This window comes from Homarus americanus, unplaced genomic scaffold (genome assembly GCF_018991925.1).
Source record: "Homarus americanus isolate GMGI-L3 unplaced genomic scaffold, GMGI_Hamer_2.0 scaffold34921, whole genome shotgun sequence".
NCBI lineage: Eukaryota > Metazoa > Arthropoda > Malacostraca > Decapoda > Nephropidae > Homarus > Homarus americanus.
In genome coordinates, this window is record NW_024741901.1 from 13,415,984 (window position 1) to 13,438,724 (window position 22,741).

General features: G+C 44.6%; 1 protein-coding gene across 1 annotated transcript in view; it reads left to right on the top strand.

Moving 5' to 3' along the window:
• Positions 1-22,741, top strand: part of LOC121876181 (NPC intracellular cholesterol transporter 1-like) — a 157,824-nt gene that overhangs the window by 55,641 nt on the left and 79,442 nt on the right. The window contains exons 2-10 of the mRNA XM_042381142.1: positions 2,364-2,535; positions 9,313-9,509; positions 10,730-10,895; positions 11,200-11,351; positions 11,891-12,077; positions 12,450-12,554; positions 13,058-13,140; positions 14,489-14,623; positions 15,318-15,428. Of these exons, the coding sequence (XP_042237076.1) occupies positions 11,310-11,351; positions 11,891-12,077; positions 12,450-12,554; positions 13,058-13,140; positions 14,489-14,623; positions 15,318-15,428 (663 nt within the window). The 5' untranslated portion in view covers positions 2,364-2,535; positions 9,313-9,509; positions 10,730-10,895; positions 11,200-11,309. The remainder of the gene's footprint in view (positions 1-2,363; positions 2,536-9,312; positions 9,510-10,729; positions 10,896-11,199; positions 11,352-11,890; positions 12,078-12,449; positions 12,555-13,057; positions 13,141-14,488; positions 14,624-15,317; positions 15,429-22,741) is intronic.

Consider the following 22,741-nt stretch of genomic DNA (forward strand, 5'->3'; position numbering starts at 1 on the left):
TTCGCCAGCTCTTTCCTTAATTTCAGGTTCTCCAACGTGGCCCTCTCAATTTCTAACTTGGCCCTCGCCAATTCTTCAATGGACCACCCCAGTTTGGTCAACAAACTCTCATACCCAAGACCGCACATAGCACTGGCCATATCTGATAATTATCCCTCTGGAGCTAACCCTGCCGTGACCTTTCCCCTAGTGAGGTCAGAACACAACCAGCATATGTTCCATCTAATAGACATCAAATTGGAGGGTCTCTTTTGGATCAAGCCTACGATTCAGTGATTAAGAATTATTCAGAAGAACTTAGTGGGAAAACACTTTGCATGGCCATGGATGGATGGAGTAATGTCCATAATGAGCCTATAGCATGTATAACTTTAACAGCAGACAACCGTATTTATCTTGTTGACTCTATAGACACAGAATCAAGACACACAGCTGAATATCTGTTGAAATTAGCGGAATGTGCTCCAAAAAAGTGTGAAGACAAATTTGGATGCACAGTAAGAAGCTGTGTAACAGATAATGCTGATAATATGGCAAAATAAAAAGTGAATTCGGACAAGATAAATCCATTATAACATATGGTTACTCTGCACACCTGTTAAATTTAACTCACAAGACCTGCAAGTCAAGAACAATAGGGAGCATTACTGAGAAATCATTGAGAGTACTTAGAAATCATCACATCAGGATGTTTGTATAGAAGAGCAGGAACAATTGCTAATCAATAGCATCAGACACGATGGAACGGCGACAGATTCTGTGGATCTTGTTTAAAAGAACTGGGGACCCAACCTTGTCCAGGAAGTGTTGCAAGAATGTGGAGACATTGATGTGAAAATTGAGCAGAGAGTTAATGATGATGGGGCATTAAGAAAAGGAGCTGCGGATGAAGCTGTTTGGGGGACTTTAGAGCCTATTGCTTGTGGCATTTGTGCTGTGTCAGAGAACATGCCCTGTTAGAGTGATGCTGTGAGAGATCTGGGTAAAACTGAAAACTGATGTGAGAATTATTTAACAGATAAGAAGGATATGGATAATTTTGAAAAAAGAATCAAAGTAGCATTGACACCTGCCCATTTTCTAGCTAATGTGATAAATCCAAAGGTATCCAGGGCAAGACATCTGACTCTGACAGCAAAGACATTGCAGAACAGTATAGTGCAGAGTCTCTTCACATTTCCTTTCAACATTAATGTCCTTCCATGGAAGGAGTGCCATTTTAAAGAGGTCTGTTTTTGGTAAAGATGTTGTAAAATCTCACCTTGTGAGTGGCAGTATTTTGCCAATGATATGACAGAAAATGTAATGGATGTTTCTAGGCAATTATTTACAGCTGTTGCATCATCAGCAGGGGTTGAGATAATTTTTCCCATAATAGTTGCACACTCAAGGTAGAAATCGCCTAGGACAGGAAAAAAAAAAAAAAAAAAAAAAAAAAAAAAAAAAAAAAAAAAAAAAAAAAAAAAAAAAAAAAAAAAAAAAAAAAAAAAAAAAAAAAAAAAAAAAAAAAAAAAAAAAAAAAAAAAAAAAAAAAAAAAAAAAAAAAAAAAAAAAAAAAAAAAAAAAAAAAAAAAAAAAAAAAAAAAAAAAAAAAAAAAAAAAAAAAAAAAAAAAAAAAAAAAAAAAAAAAAAAAAAAAAAAAAAAAAAAAAAAAAAAAAAAAAAAAAAAAAAAAAAAAAAAAAAAAAAAAAAAAAAAAAAAAAAAAAAAAAAAAAAAAAAAAAAAAAAAAAAAAAAAAAAAAAAAAAAAAAAAAAAAAAAAAAAAAAAAAAAAAAAAAAAAAAAAAAAAAAAAAAAAAAAAAATTAAATAGAATGTGCTTGGAAGTTGTGCAAGTAATTCTTAACAAATGTAAGAAAATAAACTTGTACAATATTATTTTTTACAAAATAGAATATTATTCTGTTGGCTTGAAGAAGTTAGGTTATTAATTTTTGAAACACTTACTGTAATCCTAAACATTTATATTAAATTTCATTATTACGTTTGGATTTGTGCACTCAAATGAATATATTTTCTTTCTTTTATTTTACAAAAAGAATATTGTGTGTTAATTTGCATTGGTACATCTACTGCAAAAATATCTTAATGCCAATTTTCTCATTTATTATCCTGAATAAGCTTTGGTTGAAAAATACTGCTTTTATGGTTTAAAAATACTATTTTAATTGCAATTGTTAAAAAAATTAAAAAATCGATTTAAATACAAAATCGATTTAAATCAAATAAATCGATTTTTTTATTTAAAAAATAATGACTTTTTCCAACTCTGAGTCACACACACACATACACACACAAAGAATTTTTTTTAGCCAGAAATAGGTAATGGAGAATTCTAGTCATTGCTTATACTACCCTTCCTTAGGGGGACATCCCAGACGGGGGACACTGCATTTGGTATGACGTGGGTCATGTTAACCCCGAGAAACCACCCAATCAACTGAACAAGGTATACAACGGCGCCGCCAAGCTGCTCACTGATAATTCGTCGATCAGACTCCTCGATGAAAATTGTCCTTTCATGATGGAGGAAATCCGTGAGTATTAATGAGTGTGTGAGAGGTTGCCTGAGGGGTGATGGTGAGAGGTTGTGAGGGGAGATGGTGAGAAGTTGTGTGGAGGGGTGATGGGGAGAGGTTGTAAAGAGGGGTGATGGTGAGAGGGTGTGTGAGGGGTGATGGTGAGAGGGTGTGTGAGGGGTGAGGGTGAGAGAGTGTGTGAGGGGTGATGGTGAGAGGGTGTGTGAGGGGTGGTGGTGTGTGTGTGTGTGTGTGTGTGTTCGCACACAGGGTGGTGAAATGCGTCTAGTTGGCAGCATTATGTCAGTGTTAATGTGCAAGCATTGCTTACACCTTCTCGCTTTCAACTGCCGCCGCTGGTGTACACAGCCTCCTCACCATCAAGACTCCTGCTGTGTCTCCTCTTGGCAACACACGGTAACTGGGTGCCTCGTGGGCCCAGGCTAGACCAGCAAAAGATCTCTGAGTAGCAGTGGGTCCCAGAGGGACGGCGCATAGGCCCACTGACATGTGGACACATTCTGGCGCCTACCAATCATTGCCCCACTGCCTTTTGGATTGACCTTCCTAGGTATAAGGCTACGGGAATAAACCCTGCACGAAAAATCTGCGGTGGAGCCCCGCATCAGGCAGACATGCTTACAAAGCTCCAACAACACCCCAACGGCGGTATAGGCGGAAGAGGTAACCACCATGGGAACCCAACGACTACACCGGCAAACAAAGGCAATGCCTGATGGACAGGCTACTAAGGCGAAGCCCAACAAACAGGGCTATTGCAACTCTTCCTCTCCCTAGTCGTTGCAACACTTGCCCCCGTGGATCAGGAGAAGGGAGAGCCAAGATGTGTGGTTGCAGCCTGCGCTCCTGCCTCACCAAATAAATCAACTCACGTGCAGCCATCATCCAGCACCTCTCATCACCATCAAAACCACCTGTACCCCCAAAAGTCCCATGACGACGGACGAATGGCGACGGTGACAGGCAAACATGACTGCCGGAAGTCTTTAGTCACAACTCTGCACAGATAAGATGGTCGTTTATGCACTGGGATCTAGGCAGCAGTGCAATCCGGTCCTGTTTGTGCGACTGAGCAGCCCTTTCGAATTGCCACTCTGCTCACCCCACATAGGGAGGGGACAAGAAAAGTGCCCAATGTCATCCTTATGTGGTCGAAAACACAATCAAAATCACAGACCCAAACAAAAACAAACCATTCAATCTCTTATGGTTGCTGCATTGAATGTCAGGACCCTTCTGGATACTGGCACAAATGAGTGTCCATGAAAGAAGAACCGCCCTTGTGGCAAAAGAGCTGGCTATGTTTAGCATCAACATAGTAGCCATTAGTGAGTCCCGGCTCCCAGATGAGGGCCAACTCACAGAACGGGGGTCTGGCTATACCTTCTTCCGGAAGGGTAAGCCTCCTGCGGGGAGAAACCGTATTTATAGAGTTGGCTTTGCCATCTGCAAATGCATCCTACACAGGCTAACTGAAATGCCTATTGGGATCAACGAGCGGCTTATGACTCGTCGAGTCCCAATGAATCACTCACATCAAGCCTTTTTTATCAGTGCATACGCCCCAACACTGAATGCAGAGGATGACACCAAGGAGGCCTTTTAAGCCGACCTCGACAGATTGCTAACTTCTATCCCCAGAGAAGACAAAGTTGTGCTCCTTGGTGACTTCAATGCCAGAGTTGGCAGAGATGCTGACATTTGGCAGGGAACCATAGGGAGAAATGGACTAGGCAAGTGTAATCCCAACGTCCTACTCCTCCTCAGCAAGTGTACCGCACACAACCCCACTGTCACCAATACCTTGTTTAGGCAGGCTGACAAGTTCAAGGGCTCGTGGCAACACCCACGATCCAAACACTGGCATCTCATTGACTACATCATTATCAGAGAAAGAGATCGCCGAGATGTCCTCATCACCCGTGCCATGCTGGCTCGGACCAATGTGATACTGATCATCGTCTCGTCAGTGCCAAGCTCTCGCTTCACGTTGCCCCAAAGCGGCGAAGGCAGCAAGCCTCCAAAAGAGGTTTTAACACTAAGCGTCTGGAGGATCCAGAGGTAGCACATGCTTTCAGAGAGCAGCTCGATTATGGGCTGATAAACAACCCAACAGCAAACAATGCAAATCTCTGTGCCGAATTGTATATTCTCGAGACTGTCATGAAAAAACCTGCAGAGAGACCCTTGGCCAGATCGAATGAATACACCAGGATTGGTTTGATGAAAATGACCCGGCAATCGATGATTAATCGATGATTAATGGGCTGCTTAAACTGACTGGCAGAACAACCCTCAGTCTCGGACCAATGGTAATACCTTCCGCAAAAAGAAAATGGCGGCCCAGCGGGAACTTCCGAATCTAAAGAACGACTTGTTTAAAAATAAAGCATGTGAAACACAAAAATTTGCAGATCAGCATAAGATGCGCGAATTTTTCGATTCCACTAAAACATATTATGGGCCAATCACTCGTGGCGCAACCCCCCTCTGCTCATCTGATGGCAACTCCATAATTAAAGACGAAAAAGGCCTCCTTCAGCGCTGGAAAGAGCACTACCATTCACTGCTCAACCAAAACACCGATGTGGATCTCCTGACTACCCAGCAGGTCCCTCAGCATCCAGAGCTGACCCACCTCAGCTATCCTCCATCCCTGGATGAGGTAGCTACTGCCATCAAACAGATGAAAAATAACAAAGCCTCAGAGCCTGATGGAATCCCAGCCGAGGTGTATAAAGCAGGAGGACCTTTGCTTTCTAGCCGTCTTCATTCTCTCCTGGACAATATATGGGAAAAGGAGGAAATCCCACAAGCTCTTAAAGATTCATCTATCGTCAATATTTATAGGAACAAGGGAGACCGGTCAGACTGTGGCAACTACCGTGGGATCTCGCTGCTCTCCGTAGCAACTACCGTGGGATCTCGCTGCTCTCCGTAGCAACTACCCTGGTTCAGACACGCCTCCACCATCCATCCAGCTTAACGGTACTACCCTGTCTAATGTTACCCACTTTCGGTATCTCGGCTCCAACCTATACACCACCGTGGACATCGATGAAGAGATTCAGCATTGGATCAGATGTGCATCTCAAGCCTTTGGCAGACCCCGAAACCGTGTCTTTAGCTGTAGGGAGTTGAAATGATCTACAAAGTTGTATGTATCTGGACCAGTGGTCCTCCCCGCCCTGGTATATGACAGTGAGACACGGGTCACATACAGGAGACTCCTCAAGGCACTTGAAAACTTTCACCAACGTAGTCTACGTTCCATCCTCCATGTTCGCTGGGAAGACAAGAGAACAAATGCCAATATTCTTACCGACACCAACTGTAGGATCATTGAGGCTACCATTATCCATGACTAACTACACTGGACTGGCCATGTTACCCGCATGGACGACAATAAACTGCCAAAGCAGCTACTTTATAGTCACCTAACGAATAGTAAATGTAAGTCGGCGGGCAACTGAAAAGGTATAAGGATAGTCTTAAGACAAATCTGAAAAAGTGCCAAATCGACCCCCTCACCTGGGAGTCGATTACTATACATCGTAACGCTTGGAGGAGCACCACACGAGAAGGTGTCAATACTTTCGAGTTAGTCCGACTGCAAACCTAGGCAGAAAACCGCTAGCGTTTGAAAGACGCTTCCACCACTCCGCACTCGATGTAGCCCTGCACATGTGAAACGAATGTGAACGATTCTGCCGGTCCCGTATCGACCTCTTTAGTCACCTTCAAACTCACCAACCTAGGTGGCAGCCCTAATAACTCATATCATTGTATCACAGCTGAATGATCGTCATATTCGATTCCGAGTGACAGAAAGAGTAGAAGTTGAGAGGGTGTGTGAGGGGTGATGGTGAGAAGGTGTGTGAGAGGTGATGAGAGGGCGGGAGGGGTGATGGTGAGAGGGTGTGTGAGGGGTGATGGTGAGAGGGTGTGAGGAGGATGGTGGGAGAGGGTAAGGGAGGGGTAGAGAGGGTGTGGAGGAGTATGGGGAGAGGGGTGTGAGAGGTGATGGAGAGGGCGTGTGGGGGAGGGGTGATGGTGAGAGGGTGAGAGTGGATGGTGGAGAGGGTGTGTGAGAGGTATGGTGAGAGGTGTGGAGAGGTGATGGGGAGAGGGTGTCTGAGAGGTGATGGTGGAGAGGCGTGTGAGGGGTGATGGTGAGAGGAGTGTGGAGGAGGATGGGAGAGGGTGTGGGGGAGGTGATGAAAGGGCGTTTGAGGGGTGATGGTGAGAGGGGTGGGAGGAGGATGGTGAGAGGGGTGTGAGAGATGATGGTGAGAGGGTGTGAGGGGTGAGGGTAAGAGGTTGTGTGAGGGGTGATGGGAGAGGGGTGTGTGAAAGGTGATGATGGTCAAGGGGTGTGTGGAGGGGTGATGGTGAGACAGCGTGTGAGGGGTGTGATGAGAGGGGTGTGGAGGGAGGAGAGAGGGTGGGGTGTGAGGGGTGATGGTGAGAGGGGTGGAGGGGTGATGGTGAGGAGGTGTGTGAGGAGATGATGGTGAGAGGGGTGTGAGGGGTGAGGGTGAGAGGTGTGTGGGAGGGGTGATGGGAGGAGGGTGTGGAAAGGTGATGATGGTCAAGTGTGTGTGAGGGGTGATGGGTGAGACAGCGTGTGGAGGGGATGGTAGGGGTGTGAGGAGGATGTGGAGGGGTGTGGAGGGGTGATGGTGAGAGGGGTGAGGAGGGGTGATGGTGAGAGGGTGTGTGGAGGAGATGGAGACAGCGTGGAGGGGTGATGGTGAGAGGGTGTGAGGTGATGGGGAGAGGGTGTGTGGGGAGAGTGATGGTGAGAAGGTGTGTGAGGGTGATGGTGAGAGGGGTGTGGAGGGAGGGAGACAGCGTGAGGGGTGATGGTGAGAGGGTGTGAGGAGGAGGTTGTGAGGGGTGATGGTGAGGGTGTGTGAGGGGTGATGGTGAGAGGTTGTGGAGGGATGATGGTGAGAGGGTGTGTGAGGAGTGATGGTGGAGAGGGTGTGGACATGATGATGGTCAAAGGGTGTGTGAGGGGTGAGGTGGGACAGCGTGTGAGGGGTGATGGAGAGGTTGTGTGAGGGGTGATGGTGAGAGGTTGTGGGAGGGGTGATGCAGAGAGGTTGGGAGGAGGATGGTGGGGAGAGGGTGTGAGGGTGATGGTGAGAGGTTGTGTGTGAGGGGTGATGGTGAGAGGGTGTGTGAGGAGATGGTGGAGAGGGTGTGTGACAGGTGATGATGGTCAAAGGTGTGTGAGGGGTGATGGTGGTGGCAGCGGTGAGGGGTGATGATGAGAGGGGTGTGGAGGAGGATGGTGAGAGGGGTGTGGGAGGGGTGATGGTGAGAGGGGGGTGAGGGGTGATGGTGAGAGGGTGTGTGGAGGGGAGGATGGTGAGACAGGGTGTGAGGGGTGATGGGTAGAGGGGGTGAGGGGGTGATGGAGAGAGGGTGTGGAGGAGGATGGTGAAAGGTGAGGGGTGATGGTGGGGAGAGGGGTGTGTGGAGGAGGTGATGGTGGAGACAGGGTGTGAGGGGTGATGGGTGAGAGGGTGTGAGGGGGTGATGGTGAGAGGTTGTGTGAGGGGTGATGGTGAGAGGTTGTGTGGGAGGGGTGATGTGAGAGGTTGTGTGGAGGAGGATGGTGAGAGGGTGTGTGGAGGGAGGATGGTGAGAGGGTGTGTGAGGGGTGATGGTGAGAGAGGGTGTGAGGTGATGGTGAGAGGGTGGTGAGGGGATGAGGTGAGGAGGGTGAGGAGTGATGGTGAGAGGTGGTGTGTGACAAGGATGATGGTCAAAGGGAGGGGTGATGGTGAGACAGTGTGAGAGGGTGATGGTGAGAGGTTGTGTGGAGGGTGATGGTGAGAGGTTGTGTGAGGGGTGATGGTGAGAGGTTGTGAGGAGTGATGAGGAGAGGGTGTGTGAGGGTGATGTGAGAGGTTGTGAGGTGATGGTGAGAGGGGTGTGTGAGGAGTGATGGTGAGAGGGTGTGTGACAGGTGATGATGGTAAGGGTGTGTGTGTGAGGGTGATGAGACAGCGTGTGAGGAGTGATGGTGAGAGGGTGTGTGACAGGTGATGATGGTCAAAGGGTGTGTGAGGGGTGATGGTGAGACAGCGTGTGAGGGGTGATGGTGAGAGGGTGTGTGAGGGGTGATGGTGAGATGTCGTGTGAGGGGTGATGGTGAGAGGGTGTGTGAGAGTAGATGATTCGGGAATGAGATTGAATTAGTTAACGTGTACCACAAAGACTCCTTATAGGTACTGTGTGTTATATACATCTTCAACATATTAATAATTATATATATTTGGTCATCAGTAAGATTTTTATTAGAGGCTGTCAGAAATCTGTTTGTTTTCTCATCAAGAAGTTTCTGTATCATTGCTTGTATTCTTAAGAGGACTTATCTTTTATGTATCCTGTGGGGACATGCTTATTATTTTCACAAGAAGGAAAATTTTAAATGTTAGTTTAAGTACCGATGAATTAAATCTACCCTTGTAGCCTAATCGAAACTCGACATCTTAATTTACACATGAACTACGCTTACCTTCCTTTGCACACTAAGAGGCTATGTACAATGAAAGACAAAAGTCGTGTCGTGAAATTTGGTGAAAACATATGCCGATGGGCTAAACTTTTGGTGCGCTCTGCCTTGCGTTAGGGGGCTTCAATGTTTCACGAGTTATATTTAATCCTCGGACAAAGCCGCGACACGAGTTTTGTCTTTGATTGTACAATAATCTACATTCACAAGAGGGCACATAATCTTAAAACACTCTACACCCTCAGGAGGACTGTACGACAACGATGAAATATATACCTGTTGCTCGCCCGCCAACATCGGCAACATGACCTCGAGCTTCGAGCAGATGAACCAATTCCTGGAGCAGTGTCCTGCGTGAGTTTAACATGAAAACGGTCTTCTGCTACTTCACCTGTCACCGAGAGGCACTCCAACTTCCTTATACCCACTGTACTCTACATGGGTGAGTCTCATACCTACCATTCTCTGTTTATGTCTTAAAACAACTGCTGTCTTACCTCTAGTTATTATGAATCATTTCACTATACAAAGATAACTTGTTTCTCTGTTGTGAAGCTTGTTGATGAGAAGTACAAGGTACTCCTGTCCATCAGTAATTAGGAGATAATTGAATTTTGATTCTTGGGTATCCAGGGGAACAGGTCATCGTTTTTAAGGGGTGAAGATATCATGCCTGGCGAATTAAATTATTGTACTCAAGGGAGTAAATTATTTTACTAAAGGGATTAAGTCATTGTGCTCAAGGGATTAGGTTATTATGCGCAGGGGTTTAAATCATTGTTCTCAAGGGATTAAGTTATTGTAGTCAGTGGATTAAGTAATTTTACTCAAGTAATTAAGTTATCGTATTCAAGAGGTTAGGATACCTTTATCACTGGAGTAATGTTATTGGACTAGAGGTTTTGAAAGGAAATGAAATATCATAGTTTGACGATAACTGATTAGAATAATATATTATGGATCACTCGGGATTGATGATGAAGACGTTTAGTCATTAGATTTAAGTAGATGAAACTCTAACCCTGCTCGATGTTCCAACCCATACCAAACAAAATGAACCAGATGCCAATATTTTGCCACTCAATTAACCCAAGCTGACTCGACCATCACCGTAACCAGAGATCATCACGAACGATCACGTACATGGCTCTCCTTAAAATGGACAGCAATATAACTCACACAGCGTAAACAAACCAATGCACAGAAATTCAAATTCAAATTTGTATTAGTTTTAAACTCACATATAAAACAGAATGAACAAGACAACGACGAAAGGCAAGAATAAAGAAAATAACAATCCTTAACTTAATTCATAAAGAACTACTGCTAATTAACCCAAGAAGACGAAAAAAAAATAAGCTGGTACACTAAACACCACAAGAGTAAGAAATAAGAAAAGACGAAGCAGCACGCATCTTGAGTATGAGTTTGCAAAATTCACTATTGTAGAGCATTACAACATTTAGTTTACGTGACTCTCGTCTTTAAGTCATTAAACAAATCATAATATTTTGGGCAATTCATTCGTAACTTTAACCCCACGTACAACATTTATTTTATTTGTTAATTTCAAACTTTGGAAAAGCTCACTGCCATGGATGGACTCATGCGGCAGGCAAGAGAAGGCGTGTCTCAGTATCTCACCCTTATTTCTATGAACAGAGGAGAACTCTACGGAAGTGGATGTGTGGGCCTTGGATTACCACATCACTGAAGACTTCACCAACTCCACATTCGATTCGTGTAAGAATGTTTACTACACGGAGATGAACATGCCCGCCCTCGAGGTGATGTGTGGAAACGCAGGCCCCAACTGTGATCCTTTTAGGTGAGACGGATGGATTATGCAAGAGAAAGAGAGAGATTATTAAATATTTTCTTTCTTATACCACAATTATAAGCAATATTTACGTTCCAAAAGCTAAAATGTGACTAAACAATTTCGATAACATATTTTCACCATTTTATTCTTGAACAAACCTAATTGAACACCACAGTCTGTGATTATAAAGGATAAAAGACAACAACAAACTCACTTCTAGTCTACATTTACAACTCTTACTTTTTATACGGGAAAACGAATATGACATCGACAAAGAATGTACAGTATTTCAGTCTTCTTTAACTTTCAGATTGTTTGCCTTCTTGGGAAACAACGATTTCGCGCCCTTCAACATTACGTTACAAATGGGATGATGGGCCAGTAAACGCTACTTACCCAGATGATGGCAAGCAGTGGACCATGGTGCCCTTCGATGTTCCGATCGTCCCCTGCAACGTCACTGTAAGTCTACTTCCTGCCTGGGAGTCACCCGTTCAGACAGACAGACAGAAAGACAGGCAGACGGAGAGACAGACAGACATACAGATAGATAGATAGATAGATAGATAGATAGATATTCAGTAAAATCGCTATACATTCACATTGCTTCAACATGGACACAGACAGTGCAGGTATATAATGTATATAGACAGTACAGAACATACTCAATTTCACACTGAGACCTCCATGCATTGTTTCTTTTACTACTGTTACAGATCTAACTTGTTGGACCTACCACAAGATCTTAATATAATGTAACCTCTCAGGATCCTAACATAATGTAACCCCACAAGAACCTAACATAATGTAACCCCACAAGAACCTAACATAATGTAACCCCACAAGATCTTAATATAATGTAACCTCTCAGGATCCTAACATAATGTAACCCCACAAGAACCTAACATAATGTAACCCCACAAGAACCTAACATAATGTAACCCCACAAGAACCTAACATAATGTAACCCCACAAGATCTTAACACGATGTAACCTCTCAGGATCCTAGGATGAGGTGCATGTGTTCTGATTGTCGTGCTTCGTGCCCACCAATCCCCGACTTCGTCCCTGACCACCACCCACTAATGGTGGGCTCTATGGAGGCTCTCACCTTCGCCCTGATCATTGTATACGGAGTTTTCGCTGTAACCTTAATCGTCGTTGCTTGCTGGGGTGACCGTAGCTCAGGTGAGAGAGAGAGAGAGAGAGAGAGAGACTTTGTGGTTATTTCTAATTTTTTGTTTGTTTATTTTGTATTAATTTTTATTTGTATTACAAGAAATATGCTCTTAAAACTATTGATTAATTTTACATCTGTATGTTGGTTAAGCATGATAAGTTCAACATAGTCAGTGGATATAAATGAATAAGGTGTCTTTTAATGTTCGTATAGGTGTTAAGGTGTTCTCATAATTATGTGTATATGTGTTTTCATGTGTTTTAAGTCGGAGTCATACATTTCAAGTTTAGTCTAATGTGCTTTAGGTGTTGCTATGTGTTTAACATTGTCATATATTTCTGGTTGTTGTCATGTGTTTTAAGGTGTTATCATGTCCTCAGACTCTGGTGAGGAAAAGTACCCTGAGGGCTCACCCAGCTGCCTGGAGATCCTCTCAGCAGGCGTGGAGAAGGGCATCGAATCCATTTTTACCAGCTTTGGCAAAAGTAAGTCCTAAGGCTCTAGGTTTTGGTCTCCAGGAAACAACCACTTCTTCAGTAATATCAACATATATATAAACTGGTCGCTTACTACCAAACAAGTACGCCTACACGTCAGCCTCGTTTTAATAATTTTTTTGTGTTAACAGAGAGAATTGTGGAGTTCATATTCCCATTAATTATATCAGGATATGTTTTTATGTAGTTTTTCCATGTGCAACTATAACTTATTCAACATACGATGACATCACACGATCAGTGTGCAATCCTTGACGTATAGTACATACTGTACGTAAAACGATCATCTAAGAGTAGTCATTGGATAATTCTTGTCTCGTCCGAGATAAATAGGCATAGTTTTTCCGTCAATGACTGTCTTGCGATGTACTGGGCAGTGTACTAGACGTGTCACTGCTTATTTTATCTTTTTCTATTTTTTATTAATTAAAAATTATCTTCTTAACCTTGTGTAATATTGGCAAGTTGTTGATGGCTGGTTCATTTGTCAGCTGTGGCCCGACATCCGTTCATCTTCCTCGTTGCTGGTGCTGCCCTTGTCACCGGTCTCATTGTGGGCGTGGCCTATCTTGAAGTAAGTCAGTGTGGGCGTGACCTGTATTGAGATAAGTCAGTGTGGGCGTGACCTATATTGAGGTGAGTCACAGTGGGCGTGACCTGTATTGAGGTAAGTCAGCGTGGGCGTGACCTATATTGAGGTAAGTCACAGTGGGAGTGAAGTTATATTGGGGTAAATTAGTGTGGGCGTGACATATATTGAGGTAAGTCACATTGGGCGTGACCTATATTGAAATAAGTCAGCGTGGGCGTGACCTATATTGAAGTAAGTCAGCGTGGGCGTGACCTATATTGAAGTAAGTCAGCGTGGGCGTGACCTATATTGAAGTAAGTCAGCGTGGGCGTGACCTATATGAGGTATCATTACTCAGTAAGGTAACTGAATACATGATGTTAAGTGTTATCTAACCATGATAAGGAGTGGATAGGGTAAGGAAGATAAGATTTAGTAGTGATAAAATGTATTCTCGGTAACCAATTACGTAACTGGGAGATATAATATTTTTGAGGTGGACTAAAACGTAAGACCGAGAGAGCAGTGTTCGGTATGTAATGATTTGTTGTTCATTTTGTAATTTGTATGTGTACTAGTTATATGTTTATGATAATAATGTCCATCTATCTATCTATCTATCTATCTATGAACGTCGTTGGGTGGGGGGGGAGTGATAATCAGACAATGATATCCCAGAATGTTTAGTGAAATGATCAACTGGTAATGTAGAAGGCTAATTTTTTTTTTATAAATCTGGAGAAAGGGGCCCCAAAAGATTAATAACGTGAGCATAATTGAACGAGATGAGGAGAATACAAAGGGGGAAGCCGAGAAGGTACTGATGCCAAAGGGTGAGAGATACCAATATGGAGGAGCCCTTACTGTACTACAAAAGTGAGGGAGACACCCACCTTGGACCACCTCACTTGGGTTTGAAACACACTATGGAGAATACAGCTGAAATTTCTGACACATTCTATTTCTTCTTTGTGTTATACTATTTATATAAATTCAGAACTTCGTAAATATATTGACAGATTACTGTTACACAATGATTTTCAACAAGGAATTCATTTATATTATCAAGATATTCCTGACCGATGCATTCCTCTACCAAAACGTAGATGACTGCGGGTTTTGTGCTCTTCTTCTTCCTATATATTATAATGTTAAATAGTAAAACCTTTTCAAAGAACCCAATTTCTCTCATTATGGTTGTCCAGGGATCAATGGGTTCCTAAGCCTACTGACAATTCTAACTTTAGTTTAATATATTTAGTGTCAATAATCCAACTACATTCAAAACAAAATATGTTGTGTAAGGATGGCCAAGGTTCACACAGAGTCTAATCACAGCGAAAATTGTCAGGTGACCACGGATCCAGTGAAGCTATGGGCCTCACCGTCTTCTCGCTCACGCAAGGACAAGGAATACTACGACACCCACTTCCCCCCCTTCTACAGGACCACCCAGATCATCATTAAACCTAAGGGGTACCCCTGGGTAAGTTGTGACGCCCACCAGAGGGAAAGTAACACTCTCTAATTCAAGCATTACGAAGATCCTTCGGGAGAGGTAGGATAGTAAACCCCTAAAGCAAGGATAGTACTATGGACATCCTAAGGTAAGGAGCTAAGGGTAGGATAAAGTAGATTCCTATGTAATGATAAAATAGTGTTTCCGTGAGCAGGACTAGGAGAATTAAGGTTCCTCAGCGCGTTTATTGAGGGTACTGGGAAGTGTATAGAGGGTTCTGGGCAAGGAAAGGGAAGACACTAAGGAATGAATAAGGTTTTTGGGTTAGGATAAAGAAAGTGCCTTAGAGAAGGTAACGATGTGCCAGTGATTAGAAGTTGTTCCATTTTCATCGAGGAGTCACCCGACCTGTTGTAATTTGGGAATAAAAGTTACTAGAAATCATCACTAAATTCCTGAAAAAAATCATATATTGTGCACGGGTTTTAATTTCCCAAACCCTTGTGCTCAAATACACTTACAAGAAGGACCTGAGTGTTAATATATAATGTAGTTTTGATAACATATACAAGTTAAGATATAGAAATATCATCAAGATCTAAAACACCACTTTCTAAATTGCATTTAACAAATAGGACTTATTTAATGATTATATTTTCTGTTCCTCAGTGCCTTATAAAAAGTCCTTGGTGTAAAGTAACAATGTATCTCCTCTCATCAGTTCAACAAATCAGTGGTAGACGCGGATGTCGTCGTGGATTATAAATGTGGACCAGCGCTGAATGACTCCTTCTTACAGTTGGTGATGGAGCTGCAGAACGAGATCACCAGCGTGAGTCGCCTCCTTCCCTTGTTGCCTCTCGTTCTCCTTCTTTTAACATTGAGAGAGAGAAAGAGAGTGAGTGTGTGTGTGTGTGTGTGTGTGTGTGTGTGTGTGTGTGTGTGTGTGTGCTTGCTCCCTCTCGCTTTCAGTTGCCGCCGCTGGCTAGCCCTCGTGGCGAACAGGGAAGCAACTTGCATAAGTTTTCCCTTGCCAGTACACAGCCTCCTCACCATCAAGAATCCTGCTATGCCTCCTCGTGGCAACACACGGTAACTGGGTTCCTCGTGGGCCCAGGCTAGATCAGCAGGGATATCGGAGTAACAGTGGGCCCCAGAGGGACGGCTCATAGACCCACTGGCATGTGGACACGTCCTGGCGCCTACCAACCACCGCCCCGCTGCCGTGCGGATTAACCTTGGTAGGTATAAGGCCACAGGAGTAAACCCTGAACGAAAAATCTGCGGTGGAGCCCCGCATCAGGCAGACATGCTTACAGAGCTCCAACAAGACAACAACGGCGGTGTAGGTGGAAGAAATGACGACCATGGAAACCCAACGACTACACCAGCGGACGAAGGCAATGCCTGATGGACAGGCTACTAAGGCGAAACCCAACAAACTGGGCTATCAGCAGTCCATTGCGACTCTCCCTCTACCCAGTCATTGCAACACTTGCACCCCTGGATCAGGAAAAGGGAGAGCTAAGATGTGTGGTTGCAGCCTGCGCTCCTGCCTCACCACATAAATTAACTCACGTGCAGCCATCATCCAGTTCATAATACCTCTAATCATCATCAAAGCCCCTATACCCCCAAAAGTCCTATGACGACGGACGAGTGGCGACGGGGACAGGTAGAGATGACTGCCGGGAATCTTTAGACATAATTCTGCACATGGGTGGCACAGATAAGATGGTCGTTTATGCACTGGGATCTAGGCAGCAGTGCAATCTGGTCCTGTTTGTGCGACTGAGCACCCCTTTCGGAGAGCCACTCTGCTCACCCCACATGGGGATGTGGCTAGAAAAGGTGCCCTAAGCTTAGCCTGCCTAAAAACCCAACCTGACTGGGTAACCGCACCCAGTAAGGTCATCCTTATGCGGTCGAAAACACAACCAAAATCACAGATTCAAACAAAAACAACCATACAACCTCTTATGGTCGCTGCATGGAATGTCAGGACCCTTCTGGATACTGGCACAAATCTGTGTCCATGAAAGAAGAACCGCCCTTGTGGCAAAAGAGCTGTCTAGGTTTAACATCGACATAGCAGCCGTTAGTGAGTCCCGGCTCCCAGATGAGGGTCAACTCACAGAACGGGGTTTCTGGCTACACCTTCTTCTGGAAGGGTAAGCCTGCTGCAGAAAGAAACCGCATTTATGGAGTTGGCTCTGCCGATCCGCCAACGCATCCTACACAGGCTAACTGAAATGCCTATTGGGATCAACGATCGCCCCATGACGCTTCGAGTCCCACTGAATCACTCACGTCATATCCTTCTTCACCAGTGCATACGCCCCAACACTGGATGCAGAGGATGACATCATGGAGGCCTTTTACGCCGACCTCGACAGAGAAGACAAAGATGTGCTCCTTGGCGACTTCAATGAGAGAGTTGGCAGAGATGCTAACATTTGGCAAGGAACCATAGGGAAAAATGGACTAGGCAAGTGTAATCCGAACGACCTACTCCTCCTCAGCAAGTGTGCTGCACACAACCTCTCTATCACCAATACCTTGTTTAGGCAGACTGACAAGTTCAACGGTTCGTGGCAACAACACCAACGATCGAAACTGGCATCTCATTGACTTCATCATTGTCAGAGAAAGAGATCGCCGAGAGGTCCTTACCACCCGTGCTATGTGTGGTTCAGACCACTGTGACATTGATCATCGACTTGTCAGATCCAAGTTTTTACTTCACGTCGCCCCAAAACGGCGAAGGCAGCAAGCCCCCAGAAGAGGTTTTAATACTAAGCCTCTGGAGGGTACAGCGGTAGCACATGCTTTCAGAAAGCAGCTCGAACATGGGCTTATAAACAACCCAACAGCAAACAACGTGAATCCCAGTGCTGAATGGGATACTCTTAATACTGTTATGACAAAAACCTGCAGTGAGACCCTCGGTCAGATCAAAAGAATTATAACTGTTTCTTCTTTGTAACAGTAGTATAACACAGTAATGGGGAGAAAATATTATCTCTACCTGTACCAACTGTGTATCTGTTGAGGTGACTGTTAGTGTGTATGACAGTTACTTGTGAAATTGCCATATATGTAATACCCTTCCTGGGTTGTCACCACTTGTAACAATCACTTGAGAAGCACGTTACCTTATATTTTAGACATACTAAAATACAGATCAACGTTTATTGGATTTTCTGTAGTGAAATCCAATGTGTTCATTTTCTGTGTTTATTATAAAGGTTTCTATGTACACTTTTAAAAAAGAGTATCACCGTAACTTAATCACTGTAGCTATGAGTGTTAAATGAGGACGGAGGCTATGTTAAATAGCTCTTCTAAAATACGTCCTGTTGGGGTGAGGGGTTGAGTAAGAGTGCCTGTAATACCCATCGAGGGAGAACAGAAATTTATCCGACGTCCTCCCACGAGAGAAGACGGAACCATCCACAATGGCTCTCAATAACGTCTTCCTCTAGTCAAGGATATCAAACAACTGCCGCATTAGGTGGCCAGAGAGCAGGCTACTCAATGAGCCTTAGCTCAGCACTAAGTGATGCGACTTCCCGTGGGCACACCTTAACACGGTCTCTGAACATGCTACCTCATAGCTAGTGGAAAGTTACAGAGGAATGATAGAGTAGAAAGTCTAATGTAATTAACCCATTAATATAAATACTTCTGCCTATAAGACAGGGGCTATTACAGAATACAACAGAACTGGTTTGATGAAAATGACCCGACAATAAAAGTATTCATCGATGATAAACGTGCTGTTTTTACTTTCTGGCAAAACAACCCTCATTCTCGAACCAAAGGTGATACCTTCCGCAAGAAGAAAGGGCAGCCCAGCAGGAACTTCGCACTCTACAGAACAACTGGCTTAAAAATAAAGTGTGTGTAGCACAAAAACTTGCAGATCAGCACAAGATGCGCGAATTTTTCATTTCCACTGAAACATTTTATGGGCCAGTCACTCGTGGCGCAGCCCCCCTCCACTCATCTGACGGTAACCTCATAATTAAAGACGATGAAGGCTTCCTTCAGCGCTGGAAAGAGCGCTACCATTCATTGCTCAACCGAAACACCGACGTGGATGTCCTGACTACCCAGCAGGTCCCTCATCATCCAGAGTTGACCCACCTCAGCTATCCTCCATCCCTAGATGAGGTAGCTACTACCATCAAACAGCCGAGGTGTATAAAGCAGGAGTACCTCTGCTTACCAGCCATCTCCACTCTCTTCTGGAAAACATATTGGAAAAGGAGGAAATCCCCCAAGCTCTTAAAGACGCCTCTATTTTCAATATTTATAAGAACAAGGGAGACTGATCAGACTGTGGCAACTACCGTGGGATCTCGCTGCTCTCCGTAGCAGGCAAGATTATCGCCCGAATCTTCCGAGACAGACTTCATCCTGAGGCGGAGAACTTCCTCCCTGAATCTCAATGTGGTTTTAGACCATCACGTGGCACCACTGACGTGACCTTTGCTGCCCGCCAGCTGCAGGAAAAAGTGCAGAGAACAGTGTCGTGACCTGTACATGGCTTTCATCGACCTAATCAAGGCCTTCGACTCGGTCAACAGGGAAGCTCTCTGGTGGACCCTCAGCCGTTTTGGCTGCCCACCAAAATTCATCGCCATTGTGAGGCAACTCCACGATTGCATGAACGGCAGGGTTCTACACAACGGCACCCAGTCAGAGTTCTTCCCCTTTCAAACAGGGGTTAACAAGGGTGTGTACTGGCACCAACTATCTTTTTCCATCTTCTTGGCTGTCTTCCTCACTCGTGCCAGTGCCAATTTAGCCTGCGGGGTGATCATCGAGTACTGGGTGAAAGGGGTCTTTTCAACTTAAGACGATTCCAGGCAAGAACAAAGGCGTCGGCAGCTTCCATTACTGAACTTCAGTATGCAGACAACCTCACCCTTGTTGCTCACACTGAACACGAGCTACATGAAATTCTGAACACCTATGTAGATGTATATGCACACTCCGGCCTTGAAGTGAATGTATGTAAGACTCAGATTCTATTTCAACCTGCCCCTGGTTCAGACACACCTCCACCATCCATCCAGCTTAACGGTACTACCCTCTCTAATGTTGCCCACTTTCGTTATCTTGGCTCCCACCTGTCCACCACCGCAGGTATCGATGAAGAGATTCAGCATCGCATCAGATGTGCATCTCAAGCCTTTGGCAGACTCCGAAATCGTGTCTTCAGCTTTAGGGAGCTGAAATTATCTACAAAGCTTCACGTATATCGAGCAGTGGTCCTCCCCACCATGCTATATAGCAGTGAGACATGGGTCACAAACAGGAGGTACCTCAAGTCACTTGAAAACTTTCACCACCGTAGTCTAAGTTCCATCCTCCGAGTTCGCTGGGATGACAAGAGAACAAATGCCAGTATTCTTACTGACACCAATTGTAGGAGCATTGAGGCTACCATTATCCATGAAAAACTCCGTTGGACTGGCCATGTTACCCGCATGGACGACAGTAGACTGTCAAAGCAGCTATACTTTACAGTCACCTAACGAATAGTAAACGTAACGCCTGCGAGAAATTGAAAAGGTATAAGGATAGTCTTAAGACAAACCTGAAAAAGTGCCAAATCGACCCCCTCACCTGGGAATCGATTACTCCACATCGTAACGCTTGCAGGAGCACTACACGAGAAGGTGTCAATACTTTCGAGTTAGCCTTACTGCAAACCGAGGCAAACAAGCGCCAACGCCGGAAAGACGCTGCCACCGCCCCTCCCGCACTAGATGGAGCCCTCTACAAGTGCAACGAATGTGAACGACGCTGTGTGACCCGTATCGGTCTCTTTAGTCACCTAGGTGACTTCCCTTATACCTCATACCATTGTATCATTGCTGGATAACCGTCATACTCGATTTCGGGTGACTGGAAAGTAGTATTAGTAGTGTGTGTGTGTGTGTGTGTGTGTGTGTGTGATAATAATAAATAATATTAATATATATGATATATAATAACTAGGTGGGGAGAAGGTTATACTACAGGACATTTCAAGATAGTGACAGTGCAAAAAGGTAATACTGACTGGGAGTGAATACACTGGTTGATTACGAGTTGTTGATAATTTTTACAATGGTTGGGACTGTGCTGTTCTTATAGCGATCAGTACGTGCTTTTATGGGCTGGATGCGGTTGTGGTGTCGAACAGCAATTCGCGGACGAGGGATCTCGGGTGGTAGTAGGAGCCGGTGTTGAGGATGGTGCAGAAGCTTCTCACCAAATTTGCAGATAAGGTCGTGGTGAAGGTCAGAGAGAGCCGAGAGTAGGAGTATGTGGAGTAGGAAGTGGAGAAAATAATCTTGCATGCCCTCTTTTGCACTTTTTCTAGGTTGTGTGGCATATAGGGAGGAAAACCGGGCAGGGGAGGCATAGGTGAACTGGGAAGTATGAATGTGTGTGTGTGTGTGTGTGTCTGTGTGTGTGTGTGTGTGTGTGTGGATTTGAATGTTTATGCGTGTTCGCGTTATTGGTTTGGAGTGTTTATAAATGTTAAAGTAAGGGTGTGAGAGTGAGAATATGAGAGTCAGAGGGTATGGAAGTGAGAGTGTGAGAGTGAATGAGGGTGGGAGTAAGAGTGTTGGAGTGAGAGTGTGAGTGAGGTTGTGTGGGATATACAACGTCTATAGGGAGTTAAGGTATCCCGCATAGGTAGACAGTACAGGTATACAAACAGTGTATATAGAGTGTGAAGGTATAGAAGCATTGGTAGACTTGAAGTAAGTTGATTTGAACAAGGATAACCCAATAAAGCTAACTTGAACGAATTTTCACTAGGATCCTTTGCTTAGGCTGGGACACTAATCAGCAACAGTAAATCTATAAAAAATAGTCATAATATCTTGTTTACAAATACATGAAACACTAGGATTAATTTAGGCTACAGTAGGTCAGTATCTTCCAGATTATCCAGAATAATGGCTTGTGTTTTTTTCCAGTTTCCTTTTTATTAAGCATTTTTCACACTCTAGCATTTCATCACTGAGTCTGTGACTCTAACCCTCCCTCAGTGAGTGTGTTACTCTAGCTTTTGCTCATTGGGTGTGTGACTCTAACTCTTCCACAGTGAGAGTGTGACTCTACCATTTCTTCACTGAGTGTGTGACTCTATCTCTCCCTCAGTGAGTGTGTGACTCTAGCTCTCTTTCACTCAGTGAGTGTGTGACTCTAGCTCTCTTTCACTCAGTGAGTGTGTGACTCTAGCTCTCCTTCAGTGAGTGTGTGACTCTAGCTCTCCCTCAGTGAGTGTGTGACTCTAGCTCTCTTTCACCCAGTGAGTGTGTGACTCTAGCTCTCCTATAGTGAGTGTGTGACTCTAGCTCTCCTATAGTGAGTGTGTGACTCTAGCTCTTCCTCAGTGAGTGTGTGACTTTAACTCTTCCTCAATGAGTATGTGACTCTAGTTCTCACACGGTGAGTGTGTGACTCTGGCTCTCCCTCAGTGAGTGTGTGACTCTAGCTCTCCTATAGTGAGTGTGTGACTCTAGCTCTCCTATAGTGAGTGTGTGACTCTGGCTCTCCCTCAGTGAGTGTGTGACTCTAGCGCTTCCTCAGTGAGTGTATGCCTCCAGCTTTTCCTCAGTGAGTGTGTGACTCCAACTCTTTTTCAATGAGTGTGTGACTCCAGCTCTTCCCCAGTGAGTGGGTGACTCTAGGTCCCCTCAGAGTGTGTTACTCCAGCTCTCCCTCAATGAGTGTATGACTCTTGCTCTCAGTCAGTGAGTGTGTGACTATAACCAACTCTTTTACAATGAATGTAATTACTCTAGCTCTTCCTCAGTGAGTGTGTGACTCTAGCTCTTCCTCAGTGAGTGTGTTACTCTAGGTCCCCCTCAGTGAGTGTGTGACTCTAGGTCTTCCTCAGTGAATGTGTGACTCTAGCTCTTCCTCAGTGAGTGTGTGACTCTAGCTCTTCCTCAGTGAGTGTGTGACTCTAGCTCTTCCTCAGCGAGTGTGTGACTCTAGCTCTTCCTCAGTGAGTGTGTGACTCTAGCTCTTCCTCAGTGAGTGTGTGACTCTAGCTCTTCCTCAGTGAGTGTGTGACTCTAGCTCTTCCTCAGTGAGTGTGTGACTCGAGCTCTCCCTGAGTGAGTGTGT